Source organism: Carcharhinus amblyrhynchos, chromosome 12 (assembly GCF_965287045.1).
Source record: "Carcharhinus amblyrhynchos chromosome 12, sCarAmb.v2.hapA, whole genome shotgun sequence".
NCBI classification, from domain to species: Eukaryota; Metazoa; Chordata; class Chondrichthyes; order Carcharhiniformes; family Carcharhinidae; genus Carcharhinus; species Carcharhinus amblyrhynchos.
In genome coordinates this window covers 35,651,965-35,674,330 of record NC_137335.1, presented here as the reverse complement: position 1 = coordinate 35,674,330, position 22,366 = coordinate 35,651,965, and the positions used below count along the sequence as shown (strand labels likewise).

Below are 22,366 nucleotides of genomic sequence, written 5' to 3'. Positions count from 1 at the left end.
CAATAAAAGGTTCTTCAGAAAATCAAAAAGGGAGTGCAATCTATGACACAAAACGTAGACGTGGTCCACGGAATAGGTTATCACTCAAGACAGGTGAGGAGAAATATTTTGAGAGGAATAGCAAGTGTTTGGAACAGTCTTTCTGGGAAAAAGATACTAAGAAAATTAAAAAGACTTTAAGTAACTATTTCAGTTATACATTTCAGCTAACAAACTAATTCCCCTTCGTCAATCTTGCCTCATAACTGAAAAAAGCTAGGTTGACAAAAGGGAAGTACATTCAGGTTCAAGAAGTCATATTCAAAACCATTTACACAAGTTCAAAGTAAAAACTTAAGGCCTATGTCACAGAATCCCTAACAGTGCAGAAGGAGGCCCTTTGGCCCATCAAGTCTGCACCAAGTCTCTGGCAGAGCATCTTTACCCAGGCTCTGTCCCCATAACCCCACATATTTCCTGTTAATTTCCCTAACTTGTACATCTTGGGAACACTAAGGGAAGATTTAGCACGGTCAATCCACCTAACTTGCACATCTTTGAACTGTAAGCGTACACCATAGGAAACCCACGCAGACATGGGGAGAATGTGCAAACGCCACACAGAAAGTCACCAAAAGCCAGAATTGAACCTGGGTCCCTCACACTGTGAGCAGCACATAGACAGATAGGCAGAAGTGTAAACAAAAGGGGAAATGAAATAGTTTGTAAAGATAACAAAAATTACTACATGTATAATTATCCCCACAAATTATCTTCCTAATCATTGAAAACTTTACAGTGAATAATTCTGCAACATAAATATTCTTCAAATTTAATATTCTTTCTGCATGAATTTCCAGCTACTTTTAACAAACAGATACTTTAAAATTACAATTTCAAAGCAGACGAAAAACAATTTCTCCTGTAGAGTATTTTCAAAGTAGTTTAGACAGATTAGTCAATAAATTTGTTATTTATTACTAGTTTCTTGCACTTGTATAAAAGACATCTGATGGAATGATAAATTAAAGAGGAACATAACGTTGCTAAAAAACAGGGTTTCTCTAAGAATGCGGTGATTTTAGGAATGAGTCAGATCAAATAATTAAACACAATCAAGTACCAAGCAAACCAAACAATAAGCATGATGAGACACAAATGTGGTTAAACTGTTATAACCTAGAATAAAATAATCTATGTAACATTCAAAATTTTCCAGCATTTTTCTTGTGGATTTATGATGCACTGGACACAGCTAGCTTTATTAGATGGTCCATGAAAACTTGAAGACTGACATCATCAGTCAAGATAGGGGCTCCAGATTCCTAAAGAATATAAAAACACCACATGAGAAGCAGGCGACTAATAATGTAATCATAAAATCCCTACAGTGCAGATGGAGGTTATTCAGCCCATCAAGTCTGTGCCAACTCGCCATTACAGAATGTTACCCAGTTCCTATCCCCGCAACCCTACACCTGCTAATCTCCCTAATCTACATACCTTGGGCCACAAAGAGGCAATTTAGCATGACCGATCAACCTAACTTGCACATCTTTGGATTGTGGGAGGAAACCCACACAGACATGAAGAAAATGCAAATTTCACACACTCACCCAAGGCCAGAATTGAACCCAGGTCCCTGGCACTATGAGGCAGCAGTGTTAACCAATGTGCCACTCAAATCATGGCTTATTAAAATGAGATTAGTTTTATGAGCCAAAACAATAGACCATTTTACATTATTTGCTGTTCTTTGGCAGAAATTGATTCTGCCTACAAAATAAAATTACCAAATCAATTTTCAGAGCTGATTTTTATCTAGTTATGACTGTGCTTAACATTTGATTCAGTTAAAAAATCTTAATCCTTACATCTCTTATTACTTAGAAATATCAATACACTTATCTAAAACAATACAATCAGAATATGAAATGTTAAGAGTCAAAAATTCCAGTTGCATCACCAGAATTTAAGGGGTTTTTGATCATCTCAGGGTTCACCATCACTAGCCCTCTGAATCTGACCCCAGTTTCAGGATTTAGAGCAAGTGGAAATAAATACAGAAATCCTGAAGTTGCAGTCCTTCATTTACTATGCTGCTATAGGCTACACTATGGATCTTCTTCAAAGCCAACAATCAACAGAATTTGCCCTTTTCTGCTCACAAATCACTGTTAACAATCCCATGAAAAGTTAAACCTCATTCAGTGATGTGTAACTGGGCTTTTAACAGTGATCAGAGTAATGACTAGTGCTGAATAATTGATATGGTTTGGAAAATAAATAAATAAAATTTGTAATTTATTGTTAAATGTCTTCATGAAGATTACTAGAAATAAATCACAATTTTTTAATGACATTTGTTCATGAGATTCTGATTTTACTGCATCTCCATGTACATATCCCATTTTTTATTTGGCACTTTAAAAAAATAGTGTGTTGTATGATTATTAGTGCTTTTCATTTCCTAGTTGAAAACAATCTTGAATTTATATTGCAATTTCATGACCACAGGAATACCTCAAAGCACTTTACAGTCAATTATGAAAGATAATCACTGAGCAACGAAGGAAAGGATGCAGCCAATTTGTGCACAGCAAGCTCCCATGAAATAAAATCTTATAATGATTAAATAATCTATTTTTGTGATGTTGATCGAGGAATAAAGTTTGACCAGGACAGCATGAATCATTTCCCTACTCTTGTTCTAAATAGTATCATAGGATATTTTATCTGAGAAGGCACAGGTTTAGCATTTCATCCAAATGACATTATCCCCAATAATGCAGCCCTCACTTTATACTACACTGGAGTCTCAGCCTGGACTTGTGTTCAAGTTCAAGAGTAGGACTTGAATCCATAACCTTCTTACTTGGAGACATGAATGCTATGTACTGAGCCTAGGCTGACACTTTTGGTTGTCTCTGGGAATTCCTTTACGTGATTAGCTAGCGTGACAGTATCATTGACTGTCTGAATCACTATTAAATTATGCTACAATTAATTGTACGTCAAGAGAATTAACACTTTTGGCACAGAGACTGCTAAGTCTCCTAGCGCAATTTTTTTTCATGGTCTTTGTTGAGTACACTTGCTTTGTTGTTGATTGCAAAATCTGGACCAATAAGTACAAAAGGTTAGGTAATGCTGCTTTACATTCATTCTAATACTGAGTATGGTCAACTGATCATATCAACATAACAACCTACATTCTTCCTTCCTGTATTGCTCAGTACCAGAAGTGGCAAAAAAAATTACCCAATAATTCTGACATGAGTGATGTGGGCCTGTGCAAAGATGGGGAGCAGAACCTCTGTGTAAAACATTTTTTAGACAGATATTTACCACCAAAAGCTGACATACTGAGAAGATACCAACCTGTCCCCATGTATACAAATTATTATAAGTCTGTGATGGGTTCACTTCTGACAGAAGGAATCGAGCCTAAAAGAAAAAACAATATTGGTTAGTTTCAAAAAGCTTTTTAAAATTTTTTCAATCTGGAAATCATTGTATTGAGCCAGGGACACCTCCATTCTAACTGCCTTAACACTAACAGTGGTTAGTCAAGGGTGACTTGTTTTTTTTAAACATCGATGGAAAGTGAAAACAAAAGCATCTACAATCTTAGTTGCCCCCAACAAACTCACAAATCAACTTACCATGTCTTATCACAAGGTTTGACCAAATGGCAAATACAACAGACATCTGTTTGAGGTACTGATAAAAGATTTTTTTAAACTACCTAAAGTATCATTACATGAATAATCTACGGCGACGTAAAAAAAAATCTCAAGCTACAATATTAGCATAATGGAAACAAGGAGTTTTACTGTTAGAGCTTACATTTGGAATCACTAAAGAGCAACATGTATGGATTTGATCATTTTAAATGAGCGTAGGTGTCAGTTGGAAGAGAATCAAACTGTTTTTCTAGTCCCAAAGTTTTGTTGTATAAGATGATGAATGGGATGGATAGGATAGAGGTGGAGAGACTCTTCCCGCTCAGAAAGGATAGTAGGACTAGGGGGCACAGCCTCAAGATAAAGGGGGGGTGGTTTAGAACGGAGTTGAGGAGGAACTTCTTCACTCAAAGGGTGGTGTATCTCTGGAATTCTCTGCCCGTTGAAGTGGTGGAGGCTGCCTCGCTAAATATTTTTAAGATGCGGGTTGATGGGTTTTTGATAAGAGGGGGGATTAAGGGAATGTGGAACTGAGCCACAACAGATCAGTCATGATCTTATTGAATGGCGGGGCAGGCTTGAAGGGCTAGATGGCCTACTCCTGCTCCTATTTCTTATGTTCTTATGTTCTTATGTTTATGTTTCCACATTCCTTTAAAAGTATCTTTTCAATGAATAATTACTAAATACATTTCACGTACCTGACTCTGACCATGCTCTGTGTCAACATAACGAGGCATTGGAAAACGAGTCTGAAGAATTTCCTGTGCATCATCCAGAGGAGCTTGCAGAAGCTGTTTGAAATTCTCATACTCCTGCATATCTTGATATCCAGCCTGCCGCCACTGAGCTATAGTCTAAAGAGAATAAAAACAGTACATAATACACAGCAAGTTTGTCTTTTGCGTACTCTTAATTATTTTCTAATATTTATTTCAAATAAATACCAAACTTTCACAATTTTCCATTATGAGCAAACTAAAAATAGCTCAACCAAATACTAATAACTGTTCAATAATTACACATTTTTAGAGATACTACAGGTAGATGCATTAATAAAACATTTTACTGGGTTTAAGCTGTATTTCATTACAACTCATTACTACATGAATAAACATGCAATCTGCACCAGTTTTAAGAGAACTATGTAAAATAACATTACCTTTGATCAATCTTTATTACTTTGCACACTTCAAAAAATTTTGTGCTGAATATAGATCAGTCATTAGAGACAGTTACTCTTATCCAACCAGTTTGAAAGTGCAAGAATAAGACACAGACATGAATCAAGTTTGAAAGATTTCCTGTGTACCATCCAGGGGAGTTTGCAAAAGTGCCAATTTATATTGTTTTTGTGTGTTATTTAAATCCCAAAGAACTTCAGCGAATTATCAATACTTATCCCCAAGATACTTTAATAAAAGTAATACTCCAGAGAGATTGCATTCATTATTAAACTGATTCGTTATTATACAGAGAATAAGGATTAAAGGCAACACTTTAGTACAGGAGTTCAGCTGAAATCGTACAAAATGTTTTTCAGTATAACTATTACCTTAAACTTTCAGTAAGATCAATGCCTTTCACATACACAAAACACCCTTTTCTTTAAATATAATTCATTAGGTGATGAGCAGTTTTATTCTATTTTTCCCTTTCCATCATTTGATATATCACTCTTTGACCAAATACAACTTGTGTAAATCTATTGCAAACTTGTAGACAGTCCTGCATTCCCCATTTTCTCCGCTGCAGATTCATTCCAAATCTTTTCCAAGGAACATAGATGTAAATTGTTAGCTGAACATTTAAGAAAACTATATCAAATGCTGGGGACTATTTAATGGCCATTGATGTGGATTGACTGATTTACAGAACCCACTGAACCACTTGATGCTGGGAGTATGCAGTTGAGGCACAGTTCTAAGCCAGGTTGTTAATCCTTTACCTTGGTGCTTGACATCAGATTTATGACATTGTAGATCAGATTAAGCCAATCAAAATTTAACCAAGTAGTTTATGAAAACAATGTTGACTTTCCTAATTGAGAAAAAAGTTAAAGTCATTCAATAATATCATTGAGGTGTATTAAAAGTGTGGAGGTGAAATTAAATAAGGAACTTAGGAAAGCAATCAGAGGGCATTTAATAATATTGGCAAGTAAACTGAAGGAAAACCCAAAGATTTTTTTTAAACAAATTCATAACGATTAAGAGGATAACTAAAGAAAAGCCTATTGGGATCATAAAGGTAACCCGTGATTGGAGGAGAAGGATCTTTGTCAATCTTAATGAATACCTTGCATCTATTTTTCACAATGAAAACATTGCAATCTCGGAGGAGAAGTTTGCAACATTACATTAAATTATCGTAGCAAGGGAGTATTAAAGGAGTTTATTATTTTTGAAAGCTGATAAATCCCAAATAAAATGCATCCTAATATGTTAATAGAAGCAAGAGAAGAAACAGCTGAGGTTTTGACTACAATTTTCCAATCCTGGTGCCAGAGGACTGGAGAAAAGCTAACATTGTTTGAAAAGTGAAAATGCAGTTGATCATAGAATTATAGAATCCTACAGTGCAGAGAGAGGCCATTTGGCCCATCGAGTCTGCACCAACCATAATCCCACCCAGGCCCTATCCCCATACCCCTACATATTTACCCACTAATCCCTCTAACCTATGAAGGATAGCCTGGAAAAGCCCTGATCAAGGAACTAGCGTGCAGTTATTTTTACTGGCTGGGTCCGGATGCTAAAATGAAGAAAAAGTGGGACATTGTCAATCCTGTGCATAAATAAAAAGTACACTACCATTGTCTACTTTACATGCCTGGGAATGGTATGAAGTGCCATGGCAACAACTACATGTAGATTTTGGTGGTCCATTTGAGGGTTAGGTATTCTTAGTCATAATTGATCTAAAATATCTGAACAAACCATTGAAATACCTGACGAGATTTGGTAAACTAGAGCAGATTGTTAGAGATAACGGTTCATAGTTTACTTCACTAGAGTTTGAGGATTATCTCAAAGCAAATGGTATTCATCATATAAAATCCACACCTCATCCATTGACCAATGGATTAGCTGAAAGATTCATACAAATTTTGAAACATTCTTTAAAAGCTTCAAAAGAGCAAGGTTCATTTTTGGCATCTTAGAGAAACACTACTCATGCAATTATCCAAGGTTCACCTGCATTACTACTCTCAGAAAAACTTGACAGCTACATTTGAATTGTTATTACCTCCAGAAATTTCAGAAATAGTAGAGCCTCAACAACAATCTCAAGTTGCTAGACTAGAAGTGAGGGCAAAACAACACTACTTTAATGAAGTCAAGTATTAGCATATACTTATGCCACAAGTGAGAAATGGGTGCCAGCCATTGTTTTAGCAAAAACAGGTTCAATTTCTTACATGGTTCAAAATGAAGATGAACTAGTATGGCAATGCCTTGCTGACCAATTGTTATCATCTCAAAATGATTTCTCAGAATCATTTCTCCAAAGTACCAACTTCTTTAGTCCATAGTGTTGTGAAAACTACTATGGAAAACAATTGAATCTGAGTTGCTTGATGATTTTCCTATGCTACTATACAAAGGAAGAATGACAAAGACTTAGTTCCAAGAGAATTTCCAAATGATACTGCTGGGCAAGGGCAGCCAAATTTCAGAACATCATACACAACCAAAGAGGAATAGATCTCCTTCTGATGGAAGTGGTTACATATAAACAAGGAGCAGGACTGGACCATTTACCCAGTCTCAAGCCTGCTCCATCATTCAATAAGATCATAATAGCAACCTCAAATCTCCACCTACTCCTGATAACCTATCACCCTCTTTCTTAACTGAGTCCATCCACCTCTGCCTTTAAAACAAAGACTCTTTTCACAATCTTTTCAGGACGAGAGTTCCGAAAACTCACTCCCTCAATTAAAAACTTTTGTTTCACCTCCGTTTCAAATGGATGGCTACTTATTTATGATGTGGGTATGAAGAGGGTAACCCCTCGAAAGCTTGTGAGAATATTATCAAATAAATAGGTTGGACTAAAACCTGGTGTTGTCAGGCTTTTTACTGTACTTATTTATGACCAGTGACCGCCTGTTCTAGATTCTCCCACAAGAGGGAGCATCATCTCCATATCCACCATGTCAAGACCCCTCAAGACCTGAGATGTTTCAATCAAGTCAGCTCTTACTCTTTTAAACTCCAGCAGACACAACTTCGATGGTTCTGCAGCGATGTGTTACTCACCACAGAATTCTCAACCTCTAACCTGCTCCAGTAGCCACAAAACATATTTGCCCAGTTAAGGGCTAATGCTGCAATTACATTTCTGGTTTATGGCAATGTTCAGGACATTAATAGTCAAAGATTCAGTAATGGTAATACCATTGAATGTCATGGGGAGATGGTTAGATTTTTTCCTATTAGAGATGATCTTTGCCTGGCACTTGTTATTTGATTGTTAACTGAACCCACCAGCCTAAGCCTGAAAGTTGTCCAGGTCTTGCTGCATAGTAACACGGACTGTTTCATAAATATTTGGTTGTGCCAAGGGTATTGTTCCAAAAGTACTTGGATAGACAAGGTCACAGATCAAGATTTGCAAAGTGGCATTAGGCTGGATGGCTCCTTGTCTGCGGGTGAGGACAAGGGATTCAGTAGGTTCATTCCATGCTGTAAATTTCAATGATTCCATAAATAGGTTTAATGTTCTGCATCTAATGATAAATAGAAAGATGCTCATGATTTGAGAATTTTGTATTTCTATCAATATATTTGTAAAGCAATTCCATATATTTCAATTGAATTATATATCCAACAGAGTGTTGGTCAAAGACCACTGTTTAAAAATAAAGACACGGAGTTTTCTTACGTCGATTTGAAATATTAGCCCCGATTACTGTTTGGGAATAAGACCCTCACCAAAAATTAATGAAACTTGGCTCATCAAGCTAGTCTGAAATGATGCAACTTCAGGGGAATTGAAGGAGTTTGCAGAAGAAAATGCCAGAAACCTAGTAGACAGAATTACATTTTTAAAAATAATTTAATTGAATACTAACCTCTCCATGATAGATAACAATCTGGAAGAAAGTGTCCATGAGGAGTATTCGATCTGGTAAAATGCTGCTACTGTCCAAAAGCACTGGCTGAAGACAAGAATAAATGAATGAATGATCACCATTATTACTTAATAAACAAGACCTCTGCTGCGCAAATACGGATGCTATTTCCGCAGAACATACATGAGCTCTCAAGCATGCTCCAGTGGAGATGATGGATGTCAACATTAGGGTTGGCACTGCAATTCTTCCCCCGGAACACTGCAAGCAGGATGGTGTGTCTAGGATGCTGGAGCCTGATCCATCTTTTTCCATGTTTCATACTCCCATTCGACATACCTATCCTTCTTTAGCTCTTCCTGCATCCCAATTGTCTTGTACATAACTTTCATAGTGTTCATTATTCCTCTCTTTATTCCTTGTAATCATTTTACAGCCTCCACCACATCACTTTACAGGTCATTTTGTAATTTCATGTGTATGTGGTTGTGTTTTATTCCCACTTGTTCCTCTTTTTTTAAATGTTATTTTTCTGAAATATATGTATAATTTCTGAAGAAGTCACTTCTGAAACATCAAGAGACTTGTGTTTTCTTAACCTGCCTGCCTTGCTCAATGTCTTTTTTAATTTTGTCATCAGCATCTACTATATGTTATTTTTAGTTTATATGTGATCCTGTTAGATTGTAGCTTTCGCAGCATGAAATAAATTGGAGGGGTATATTAGCACTCTGTATTGGAGAATATAAAGATGGGGGCACGTTTGGCAACAGGAGTAACAACACAGAAGTCTGTGAAACCTGAGAAAACCAAAGGGAGATCAGGAGGCAGAGGTAATATCACCGAATGAGTAAATTGGACGCCCAGTAGGAATTCAAATTCAATTAAGAAATCTGGAATTAAAAGCCAATTTCAGTCATGGTGACCATGTCCTTTAGAGAAGGAAAACCACCTTTCTTACCTGATCTGGCCTATGTGTGTTCAGACCCACAGCAGTGGTTGATTTGTAGTGGCCTAGCAAGCCACTCAGCTGTATCAAACTGCTATGAAGTCTAAAAGGAATGAAACTGGACCTAGACATCAGAAATGACAACGGCAAACGCAGCTGTATTGACTCTGAAAAGTCCTCCTTACGAGCATCTGGATGCTTGTTCTAAAATTAGGAGCAATTAGGGTCAACAGCCTGACATGGTCATATTCACTGAATTATGTACTATGTCCCAAACACCATCACCATACTTGGCAAGCTACTATTGGAGGGAGTTGCCCTGGAAGTCATCAGCATTGAGTCAGGGTCCCGTGACAGCTCATGACATCAAGTCAAAAGGTGAGCAAAAAAAACAATCTGATCATTACTACATACCATCACCCTCAAGTAATTAATCAGTATTTAATGTTGAACACTAATTGGAAGAAACACAGATAGCAAGGGCACAAAATGTACTCTTGATGGAGGCTTAAATGCCTACCGCCAAGAGTGGCGCCATTGTTCATAGAAAACCTACAGTGCAGAAAAGAGGCCATTCAGTCCATTGAGTCTGCACTGGTAACAATCCCACCTAGGCCACATATTTAGTCTGCTAGTCCCACTTGTACTAAGGATCAATTCTGCATGGCCAATCAACCTAACCCACACAAACACGGACAGAACATGCAAACACCAGTCACTTGAGGCCAGAATTGAACCTGTGTCCCTGGCACTGAGCAGCAGTGCTAACCACTGTGCTACTGTTAACTGAGCCTATTTTCTTAAATTTGTTCATGGAACTTGGGCATCGCTGGCTAGGCTACCATTTATTGCCCATCCGCAATTGCTCGAGAAAGTTGCAGTGACAGGGTAGACGCAGGAAGGATGTTTCCTTTGGCTGGGAGTCTAGAACCAGGGGACAAATTCTCAAGAGTATGAAGTAGACCATTTGGAACCAAAAGGAGGAAGAATTTTGTCACTCAAGAGGGCGGCGACAATTTGGAATCTTCTATGCTGGAGGCTGTGGGGATTATACAGTATGTTCAAGATAAAGTTTATTAGTCACAACTAAGGCTTACATTAACATTGCAGTGAAGTTACTGTGAAATTTCCTCAGTCACCACACTCCGACACCAAATCAGCACGTCTTTCAAGACAGAAATTGATAGATTTCTAGACATTAAAGATATCAACAGGTATGGGGATAGTATTGGAAAATTACATTAGAGGTAGAAGATTATGGCTAATCTAACTGAATGGTGGACGAGGCTTGAGGGACCGAATTACCTACTCCTGCTCTTATTTTTATCTTCCTATCTACAAGGCATGAGCAGAAATGTAACAGGATATTTTTCACTTGCCTGGATGAGCGCATTCAAGAAACTCAACAGCACCCACCACCAAAGCAGCCAACTTGATCAGCACCCCATCCACAAAAGCAGTGTGTACCACCTACAAGCTGCACTGCAACAAAGGCTTCTTCAACAGCACCGGTAGCACAGTGGTTATCCCTACTGCATCACAGGACCAGGAACCTGGGTTTGATTCCGGTCTGAGCTGACTGTCTGTTTGGGGTTTGCACATTCCTGTGGCTGTATGGGTTTCCTCTGGGAGCTCCGGTTTCCTCCCACAGCCACAAATATGCAGGCTAGTGGACTGGTCACGGTAAATGACGAGGATCATGGGGATGAGGCTGGGTAAGATACTCTTTCGGACAGTCGATGCAATCTCAATGGGCTGAGAAGCCTCCTTTTACACTGTAGAGATTCTATGGTTCTAAACCAGTGACCTCTACCACCTAGAAGGACAAGGGCAGCAATTGCATAGGAATATTACTGTCTGCCGCACACCAGCCTAACTTATACAATTGCTGTTCCTTCACTATCGCAAGATCAAAATTCTGGAATTCACTTCCAAAAAGCACTATTGATGTACCTATACCACATGACATCCAGGGTTTCAAGGCAGCAGCTCATCACTACCTTTTCAATAGGCATTAAATGCTGGCCTGGCCAGCAATGCCCACATCCTGTGAATGAATAAAACAGGGCACAAATATAAACTGATGGGGGAAAAAAAAGCTATTTGCAACATTTCACTAGAATACTATATGCAATATGCACCAAGTAACAATTTGCATGCATTTCGAATTTCCTTTTTCAAGGGTTTTCTTCCCTGACTACAGTTTTCTAGTCCCCTCAGATATGCTGGCTAAGTGACAATGCCACGTATTCACCTAAAAATTAATGACGACAGGTTATTCTACTACAGGGACAGGTTTCATAGCTAAGTTGGAACCAATCAATACACATGCAGTTTTATCATGAGCAGATAGTAACAATTAGGATCAATAACCTTAACTGTTTCCACAGATGCAATTCAGTTATGTAGAATCTTTCATAGAATCCTACAAGGCCGAATCTGCACCAACGTCAATCCCACCCAGGCCCTATCCTCCTAACCCCATGTATTTACCCTAACTAGTCCCCCTGACACTAAGGGGCAATTTAGCATGGCCAATCCACCTAACCCACGGAATACTACGGAATAAACTTGATAATTAACTTTTTATGCATTGTTTATGTGCTAAATCTCACCTCAGGTGGTCCATAGAAAGAGTAAGAATAGAGAATAGGCTGAATCATAATGAAAGACTGTGTTAGATCTTGTCGCATGAAATGATGGCGATAGTATGACGATTCACCCGGGCTATTATTGAAAACTTGAAAAAATGGAGATCTTCTCAGGTGGAACATAAACTAAAGGGACAACAAAAAATAAAGTTAGTCAAAACATCACAGGATAAGTCAGAATACATTTGTGCTCCTATAAAATAGCTCACAAGAAAGTTGTCTAGGCTAAGCATCTGATTGACAGAACTAGTTCCAACAGGAGAAAGATCTTCGCCTAGCTGTTTGGACGAGCAGATCCCTCTATTGAGCAGCCATGACATGATGGATATCCTCAAAGCAGCTTCTGAACTGAAATAACTAGAAATCTCCCTTGTTACCATCTGCTTCTTATATCAAGTGTCTTCCTGGATGAAGCTTATTTTCTAAAAGACCACCCTTCATTCAAAATAACCTCTTTCGTTGAGAAAGCTTTTCTTGAGATCTATTTGTCATCGAGTCTTTCTGAATTATAGGAGGAAGTCAAGGAACTGATAAGCACCTTACACTGGCACTTTAAGCTTTTAATCAATTCTATAGATCACGGCTGAACCTTTAATGCCAGAATTGACTCTACTATAGAGGCAGAGTAGACCGGGGAGGGAGGGAACCATATTATGTACTTCAGTCCCTTTCCCTTCAGTTACAGGTGATTATTTTTGTAGACCATTCAGCCAAATTGAAAGAGGGTGAAATCATGTGACAACCACATTACCGTTCAAATGTTCAAGCTCACAAGCTCTGCAGGATTAGTTGAATAAAAAACAAACCTCGGACTGATTTATCCCCTTCCTTAGGGTAACTATAGAATTCTACTGCAGCCACGACAGAATCATAGAATCCAGATCAGGCAGAAGGAGGCCAATCGGCCCACAGAGCCTGTATCGACTCTCCAAGAGAACATCTTACTATCCCTGCCACCTGAGCATTTACCATGGTCAATCTACCCAACGTGCACATCCTCAGATATCAAGGGACAATCCACCTAAGCTACACATCTTTGGACTGATAGTTAAAATACAGACCTTGCAATTGTTATATTGAGATCAGCCAACTCAGTACAGCTCAGGAAATGAGTCTGGGGACAGCTCTAATCTTCAGTGCTTAGTACTGCATCATAGAATTATAGGATGATTAATAGTACAGGAAAACATTGAATTTGTGCTGCATCTCTGCAAAAGCCACTTCCCTGCCTTTTCTCCCAAGCCCTACAATTTCTCTCCTTTTCAGATAATGATCCAATTTGAATGCCATGGTTGTGATTTGGAGGTAGATTCATTCAGACAGTGCACTCCAGATCCTAACCACCCACTGCACAAAAAGAAATTTCCTCAACTCACCCTTGCTTCTTTGGTCAATTAGCTTAAAATCTGTGCCCTCTGGTTCTCAACCTTCCCCAATGGGAACTGTTTCTTGCTATCTACTCTGTCCAGTTCCCTCATGATTTTGAATACTTATAACGATTCTCTTTTCAATCTGACCTTCGAGTCCCAGATTTGCCCACAGAATGCAAAACAGGAAGTTTTCATTTTTAAAGAACACTGTCAGAAGAAATTCACTGTACCCTTCATAGGCATTCCTCACCTATTTAAGGATGGCTGCAACTGAATCTTTAAAAATTGGCTTTGTGAAGGAATTGTAATGTGTTCCACAAATATCTCCTTGTTTAAGGCCATTTTCTCAAATTCTTCCATCAATCACTTATCTTTGCATTTTAGGATTATCATTTTATATATTTTATTATATTTACCTGTGGATAAAGGGAAAATGTTTCTGAAAGTCTGAAGGAATTAGGATCATCTTTGTGGAACTGGCCAAACTTCTGACACTGATGGAAAGAGGGGTAGAAAATAATTGACAGGTTTAATAGTATAGTTTCAATTTAAAACTAACCTCAATTAGTCTCAAAATAAAAAACGTAGATTCAACGCAGGTACTTGATGTTCTTACCAGGCGGATTAATTGCCTGTCCAACCAACGAAGTACATTGTTCCGTGGGAGCACTGAAGAGAGGCTGCGATTGGCGAGTGGAGAGCTTGTGGGTGAGTACAGCGACTTTTTCTTTCTTTTAAAAACTTTGTTTTTAGTGAGTTTAGTGGGGGTTTTTTTTTGCTTGATTTAAGTTTGACCCCGGTTTGACCCCGGAAGTGGTTGCAAGGGCACTCGGGTCAAGTTTTCTTTTCACCCACTATAAATTAGACCGGAGGGGATTCCCGATACTCTACACAGGTAGAGTATCTCAGCCCTCCCCCCCCTTACCTAAAAAAGAGAGAGAGAGAGAGAGGGGCTCTGTCTGAGAGCAGGTAAGACTGCTTTTGTTTTTGTGTGTGCTGTCAGGGCTTTGGCTCACAGGGCCAAAGAGATAAGGTAAGTTATAAGTTCTTTTTTAACTTTTTCCTCTGGGTTGCTATAAGGGGCAAGTATGGGTGTGAGACCTGTATGTTGTTGCCAATGCAACATGTGGGAGGTCTTGGAGGCTCCTGGTCTGCCAGGCATCCACACCTGTGCTCGGTGTGTGGAGCTGCAGACCCTACGAAACCAGGTTAAGGAGCTGCAAATGCAGCTCGAGGACCTTCGGCTCATTCGGGAGAGTGAGGAGGTTATAGATAGGAGCTATAAGCAAGTAGCCACACCAGGGCAACGGGATGAGGGCACTTGGGTAACTATTAGGAAGGGGAAACCTCGGGTGATGGAGAGCACACCGGTGGATGTCCCCCTTCAAAATAAGTACTCTGGCCTGAGTACTACTGGGGGGGACAGCTCATCTGAGGGAGGAAGCGGTGGCCAGGTCTCTGGAGCTGAGCCAGTGAGTCGAAAAATCAAAAAAGAGAGCAGAAAGGTAGTATTAATAGGGGACTCCACAGTGAGGGGGGTGGACAGGCGTTTTTGTGGACGTAGAAGGGAGTCGCGGATGGTGGTTTGTCTCCCTGGGGCTGGGATTCGGGATGTCTCTGGGCGTGTCCCAGACATCCTGAAAGGGGAGGGTGAGGAACCAGAGGTTGTAGTACATATAGGTACTACTGACGTAGGCAAGAGGGAGGCACTCGTGAAAAGGGACTATAGGGAACTGGGTAGGCAGCTGAGGAAGAGAAAAGCGAAGGTAGTAATCCCAGGATTGCTGCCTGTGCCACGGGAGAATGAGGGGAGAAATGAAATGAGGTGGAGGCTGAATGCGTGGCTGAGGGACTGGTGTCGAGGGCAGGGATTTCAGTTCCTAGATCACTGGGACCTCTTTAGGGGTAGGTGGGACCTGTACAGTAAGGATGGGTGGCACTTAAATCCCAGGGGGACTAATATCTTGGCGGGCAGACTGGCTAAGGCTACCGGGGGGACTTTAAACTAGAAAGGATGGGGGGAGGGAATTGTGATGGGGAAACTGGGACGGAGGAGGTTAGCTCCCAGGTAGGGGAGGACCGCAGGCAGTATGTGGGGGAGGTTAGACAGGGGGTGGAGAAGGGAAATGCCCAGACTGAGGGGGTGAAATGTATATATTTTAATGCAAGGAGTGTAGTGAATAAGGTAGATGAGCTTAGGGCGTGGATTGCTGCTTGGGATTGTGATGTGGTGGCCATTACGGAGACTTGGATGTCTCAGGGACAGGACTGGGTACTTCAGGTGCCAGGTTTCAGATGCTTCAGGAAGGACAGGGAGGATGGCAGAAGAGGTGGTGGAGTGGCACTGTTGATCAGGGACAGTGTCATGGCTGCAGAGAAAGAGGATGCCGTGGAGGGACTATCTACTGAGTCTCTGTGGGTGGAAGTTACGAACAGCAAAGGGTCAAAAACTTTGCTGGGTGTATTCTATAGGCCGCCCAATAGTGACAGGGAAGTTGAAGTGCAGATAGGGAAACAGATTCTGGAGAAATGTATTAATAACAGAGTTGTCGTGATGGGAGACTTCAATTTCCCAAACATCGACTGGAATATCCCTAGGGTAAGGGGTTTGGATGGGGAGGAGTTTGTTAGGTGTGTTCAGGAAGGTTTCCTGACACAGTATGTGGATAAGCCTACGAGAGGAGAGGCTGTACTTGACCTGGTACTGGCGAATGAACCAGGGCAGGTGATGGATCTCTCGGCAGGGGAGCATCTTGGGAATGGTGACCATAATTCTATCTCCTTCACAATTGCATTGGAACGAGATAGGATCAGGCAGGCTAGGAAGGTGTTTGTCTGGAGTAAGGGGAGATACGAAGAAGTCAGGAAGTTACTTGGACAAATAAACTGGAAGGAGGCGTTCTTAGGGAAAAGTACCAAAGGAAGGTGGCGGATGTTCAAGGAATGTTTGTCTGGAGCTATGCGTGACAACGTTCCGATGAGACAAGGGGGTTTTGGTAGGTCGAGGGAACCGTGGTGCACGAAGGCTGTGTTGAACCTAGTCAGGAGGAAAGGGAAGGTGTACAAAAGGTTCAGGGAACTCGGAGAGGTTAAGGATCTTGAGGAGTATAAGGACTGTAGAAAGGACCTTAAAAGGGAAATTAGGAGAGCCAGAAGGGGTCATGAGAAGACCTTGGCGGGTAAGATTAAGGAGAATCCCAAGGCCTTTTATAAATATGTGAAAGGTAAAAGGATGAGAAGAGAAGGGACAGGACCTATAAATGGCGAAGGGGGTAAGGTCTGTGTGGAACCAGAAGAAATGGCAGAGGTGCTTAATGAGTACTTTGCCTCAGTATTCACGGTGGAAGCTGATCTGGGAGATTTTGCCACGGATTTGCAGCAGATGGAAAAGATTGAGTTTGTGGATATTAAGGTGGAGGATGTATTAGAACTTTTGAATTCTATCAAGATTGATAAGTCGCCGGGACCAGATGGGATATACCCCAGGATACTGTGGGAGGCGAGGGAAGTGATTGCAGAGCCCCTGGCGATGATCTTTGCGTCGTCAATGGAGACAGGAGAGGTTCCGGAAGATTGAAGGATTGCGGATGTAGTCCCTATTTTCAAGAAAGGGAACAGAGATAGCCCGGGAAATTACCGACCGGTGAGTCTGACCTCAGTGGTTGGTAAGCTGATGGAAAGGCTTCTGAGGGACAAGATTTGCGACCATTTGGAGAGGTTTGACATGATCAGGAATAGTCAGCATGGATTTGTCAAGGGCAGGTCATGCCTTACGAGCCTAGTTGAGTTCTTCGATAATGTGACTGAACACATTGACGAAGGAAGTGCCGTGGACGTGGTGTACATGGACTTCAGCAAGGCATTTGATAAGGTCCCCCATGCAAGACTTCTTGAGAAGGTGAGAGGGCATGGGATCCAAGGGCCTTTGGCCTTGTGGATCAAGAACTGGCTTGCCTGCAGAAGGCAGAGAGTGGTTGTGGATGGGTCTTTTTCTGAATGAAGGTCAGTCACCAGTGGAGTGCCCCAGGGATCTGTTCTAGGACCCTTGCTGTTTGTCATTTTCATAAATGACCTGGATGAGGAAGTGGAAGGATGGGTAAGTAAGTTCGCTGATGACACGAAGGTCGGTGGTGTTGTGGATGGTCTGGAAGGATGGCAAAAGTTGCAGCAGGACATAAATAGGATGCAGGACTGGGCGGAGAAGTGGCAGATGGACTTCAACGCGGATAAATGCGTAGTCGTCCATTTTGGCAGAACCAACGGGATGAACGAGTACACTATCAAGGGCAGGAGTCTTGGTAGTGTTGAGGAGCAGAAGGATCTTGGGGTCCGGGTCCACAGGACTCTTAAATCGGCCTCGCAGGTGGAAGAGGTGGTCAAGAAGGCGTATGGTGTACTGGCCTTCATAAATCGAGGGATTGAGTTTAGGAGTCGGGAGGTAATGCTGCAACTTTATAAGACCCTTGTCAGGCCTCATTTGGAGTATTGTGCGCAGTTCTGGTCGCCTCACTATAGGAAAGACGTAGAAGCTATTGAAAGGGTACAGAGGAGATTTACAAGGATGTTGCCTGGACTGGGAGGCATGCCTTATGAAGTTAGGTTGAGGGAACTGGGTCTCTTTTCCCTGGAGAGACGTAGGTTGAGAGGCGACCTGATAGAGGTTTATAAAATGTTGAGAGGAATAGATAGGGTGGATTCTCAGAGGCTATTTCCCTGGGTTGAAATGGTCGCTACGAGAGGACACAGGTTTAAGGTGCGGGGAGGAAAGTACAGAAGTGATGTTAGGGGTAAGTTTTTCACTCAGAGGGTGGTGAGTGAATGGAATCGGCTGCCGTCAGTGGTGGTGGAGGCGAACTCGCTGGGGTCTTTTAAAAGACTTCTGGATGAGTATATGGGGTTTTATGGGATTGGGGGTTATAGATAGGTGTTGATGTGATCGGCGCAACTCGTGGGCCGAAGGGCCTGTTTGTGTTGTAGTGTTCTATGTTCTATCGGGGCCTTCCTCAGATTCAGCCCTGAAAACTCCGAGTCTTGCCATCAGCACAGCTGATGCTTCCTGATCAAATGCAGCTTCTATCTGCTGCAGTTGACTCTGTGCATCTGCCCAGCTAAAAATCAAAGCACATGTTAACAGCAGGTTCAATTTCACTGATCACCTCTTTTCTGATCACTGGGCTGAATTTTTACAAGGGGCATCAAAACCCAGGGTCAGAGTAAAAAAAGTGGATTCCAAGGGTGCACAGGTGGCATGCAGGAACTGCTTGGCAATTTTAGCATGGACAGTCTCCAAATTGACCACCTGTGCCTCGGGACATCCTTTCCTGCAGCAGTCTTCTCAGAGTGAAGGACAGGAAATCCAGATCAGCCCCAAAACTGAACAATATGGACACTGGTTACAGTACTTGGTTACATTATTTGGTTAAAATACTAGAATGGTTATGGTATATGGTTACATTACTTGGTAGTAAAGCACTTTGGGAAAATGTGAAGACATAAAAAGTGCTACAAAATACTGAACCTTTCTTCACAGCTTCACATGTGGATAGCAAACACAACAAACTACTCTTTCTGCATAGCATGGTTGAGGTATTACAGAAAAGTTAGGATTGTGTCAATATTATGCAGTTTAGAGTTGTGAAGTGTGTTTATCTAAATACATAATAAAATGAGATGAAAATGTTCATCATTAAGCTCCTGGCTTACAAGCAAAAATCCGTTAAAGAAAGTTATGCAAAGTTGATCTGAGGAATGGGATATTTGAATATAAAAGTAGGGAGGTCTTGCTGCAACTGTACAGGGCACTGGTGAGGCCGCAGCTGGAGTACTGTGTGCAGTTTTGGTCGCCGCACTGACGCAAGGATATTTTGGCCTTGCAGGGAGTGCAGAGGTGGTTTACTTCATACAGATACTGACAAATTTACTGGAGTTCTATGAGGATGTGTCTAGGGCGGTCGATAGAGGAGAGCCGGTGGATGTGGTCTTTCTGGATTTTCAGAAGGCGTTTGACAAAGTACCTCATAAGAGGTTATTGCAGAAGGTCAGAGGACATGGAGTTGGGGGTAGGGTGTTAGCGTGGATAGAGGATTGGTTGTCAAATAGGAGGCAGAGAGTGGGGGTCAACGGGTGCTATTCGGATTGGCGGATGGTGACCAGTGGAGTGCCCCAGGGGTCGGTGCTGGGGCCTCAGCTATTTACCATTTATATAGATGATCTGGAGGAGGGAACCAAGTGTAGGGTGTCAAAATTTGCGGATGACACCAAGACTGGGGGAACGGCAAATTGTGTGGAGGGTGTGGAGAGTCTGCAGAAGGATCTAGATAGGCTGGGCGAATGGGCCAGGAAATGGCAAATGGAATTTAATGTTGGCAAGTGTGAGGTGGTCCACTTTGGTAGGAAGAATGGTAGGAAGGACTATTACTTACGGGGCGAAAAACTGCAGCAGGCGACGGTGCAGAGGGACCTCGGGGTCCTTGTGCATGAGTCGCAAAAACCCAGCCTTCAGGTGCAGCAGGTGGTCAGGAAGGCGAATGGGATGCTGGCCTTCATAGCGAGGGGGATTGAATATAAAAGTAGGGAGGTCTTGCTGCAGCTGTATAGGGCATTGGTGAGGCCGCAGCTGGAGTACTGTGTGCAGTTTTGGGCGCCGCACCTGCGCAAAGATATTTTGGCCTTGGAGGGAGTGCAGAGGAGGTTTACTAGGCTGATACCGGAGTTGAGGGGGTTGAGCTATGAGGAGAGGCTGAATAAACTAGGCTTGTACTCGTTGGAGTTTAGAAGAACGAGGGGAGATCTCATTGAGACGTATAAGATGATGAATGGGATGGATAAGATAGAGGTGGAGAGACTCTTCCCGCTCAAAAAAGACAGTAGGACTAGGGGGCACAGCCTCAAGATAAAGGGGGGCCGTTTTAGAACGGAGTTGAGGAGGAACTTCTTCACTCAAAGGGTGGTGAATCTCTGGAATTCTCTACCCGTTGAAGTGGTGGAGGCTGCCTCGCTAAATATTTTCAAGAAGCGGGTTGATGGGTTTTTGATAAGAGAGGGGACTAAGGGTTATGGGGAGAGGGCCGGAAAGTGGAACTGAGCCACGACAGATCAGCCATGATCTTATTGAATGGCGGGGCAGGCTCGAAGGGCCAGATGGCCTACTCCTGCTCCTATTTCTTATGTTCTTATGACCCAAGCCAGGAATCAAACCCAGGTCACTGGAGCTGTGAAGCAGCAGTGCTAACCACTGTACTACCTTTATTTAGTAGCAAAAGCCATTAGTTTTCAGCGCACTGCTCCTTCATCAGGTAAGTGGGAGTTCTGTTCACAAACAGGGCATATAAAGACGCAAACTCAATTTACAAAATAATGGTTGGAATGTGAGTCTTTACAGGTAATCAAGTCTTAAAGGTACAGGCAATGTGAGTGGAGAGAGGGTTAAGCACAGGTTAAAGAGATGTGTATTGTCTCTAGCCAGGACAGTTAGTGAGATTTTGCAAACCCTGGCAAGTTGTGGGGGATTCAGATAGTGCAACATGAACCCAAGATCCCAGTTGAGACCATCCTCATGTGTGCGGAACTTGGCTATCAAGCTCTGCCCGGCGACTCTGCGTTGTTATGTGTCGCGAAGGTTCAACAGTGGTACAGCTTTATTTTAACATCGATGGAGGTGCAGTCAGGACATACAACAGAAATGTCCCGAAAGCACTCTGAAGGCCCGCTGCGATGGGCTACAGTTATGTTCAAACTTTGACACATTGTATGATTCAAATGTTAATGTTTTGTTTACAGTATTTGACTCTGACCATTCTGTTACCATGTTTTCAAGTATCGTAACGATGTTTTTAAGTGTATGTTAATCATTTCTGTCTGATGGGTTTATCAATGGTCTAGAATCTCCAGGGTTTGAACAATGGGTGTTTGGCTGATTTTAGGAAGTCTATAAGGCCAGAGAGGCTTCCTTAGTTGTGTTAGTCTTTAGGTGTCTCCATAGAGGTTTGCTTGATTAGATTAGAGGTGCTGATCTGATTAGATGGGGGTGTGCTTTTAATTTAGTTTCTGTAGGTGCCATCCTGCCCGGTTCCCTTTGTGTGCTAGCCCTCGTTTGCATTTTAAAAACATGTCTTTTGCCTGCTTGTCTGGATCTGTTCCCTTGTGATCTTTAGTGGGGAGGTTCTGAGTGCAGCTTTAGTCTGCTTCCATATTGTGTACCCAATTTCAGAAAATTTATTGTCCGATAACAGATTGAACCTTCCTCCATTACACTTGCAGACAGTGCATTCCAGACCTCAGCCATCCCTGTTACAGTTTTGCATCCCTGTTACAGTTTTGCCCATCTTTATATTATCTCTCCATGTGCTTCCTACCAAAATGAATCACTTCACATTTCTTCAAATTGAATTTTGTCTCCCATTTGTCTGTCCATTCCACCAACTTGTCTGTGTCCTTTTGAAAATCTATATTTTCCTCCTTGCAGTTCTTGATGCTTCCAAGTTTCATATCATCTGCACCTTTTGAAACTGTGCCACGTATACCAGGCTCGAGGTCATTATAATCATTGAACGGTTACAACATAGAAGGACATCATTTAGCTTGTCGTCTTCATGGCAGCTCTGCGCAACAACTTAGTTAGTCCCATTCCCCAGCCCTTACCCATAGATCTA

The 22,366-nt window shown here is 41.6% G+C and overlaps 1 protein-coding gene and 1 long non-coding RNA gene across 2 annotated transcripts; both read right to left on the bottom strand.

Moving 5' to 3' along the window:
• Positions 1-1,209: 1,209 nt before the first annotated feature.
• LOC145350584 (protein transport protein Sec23A-like) lies at positions 1,210-12,393 on the bottom strand. Its single transcript, XM_080199786.1, has 5 exons — positions 12,310-12,393; positions 8,746-8,832; positions 4,367-4,522; positions 3,361-3,426; positions 1,210-1,304 (listed from the first exon to the last, which is right to left on the bottom strand). The coding sequence occupies exons 1-5, from the start codon at positions 12,385-12,387 to the stop codon at positions 1,215-1,217; spliced, it is 477 nt and encodes a 158-aa protein (XP_080055912.1). The 5' UTR covers positions 12,388-12,393; the 3' UTR covers positions 1,210-1,214.
• Positions 12,394-12,421: 28 nt separating this feature from the next.
• Positions 12,422-14,367, bottom strand: LOC145350583 (uncharacterized). Its single transcript, XR_013888227.1, has 3 exons — positions 14,332-14,367; positions 14,132-14,209; positions 12,422-12,471 (listed from the first exon to the last, which is right to left on the bottom strand). It is a non-coding gene; the product is annotated as an uncharacterized LOC145350583 (long non-coding RNA).
• Positions 14,368-22,366: the final 7,999 nt, after the last annotated feature.

Coding starts and splice junctions, on each gene's coding strand:
- LOC145350584 (XM_080199786.1), bottom strand. CDS start 12,387: ATGCGACAAGATCTAACACAGTCTTTCATTATGATTCAGCCTATTCTC. Junction 3,427..4,366: donor CAGAGCATGGTCAGAGTCAG/GTACGTGAAATG, acceptor TTTTTCTTTTAG/GCTCGATTCCTTCTGTCAGA. Junction 1,305..3,360: donor ATTTGTATACATGGGGACAG/GTTGGTATCTTC, acceptor TATATTCTTTAG/GAATCTGGAGCCCCTATCTT.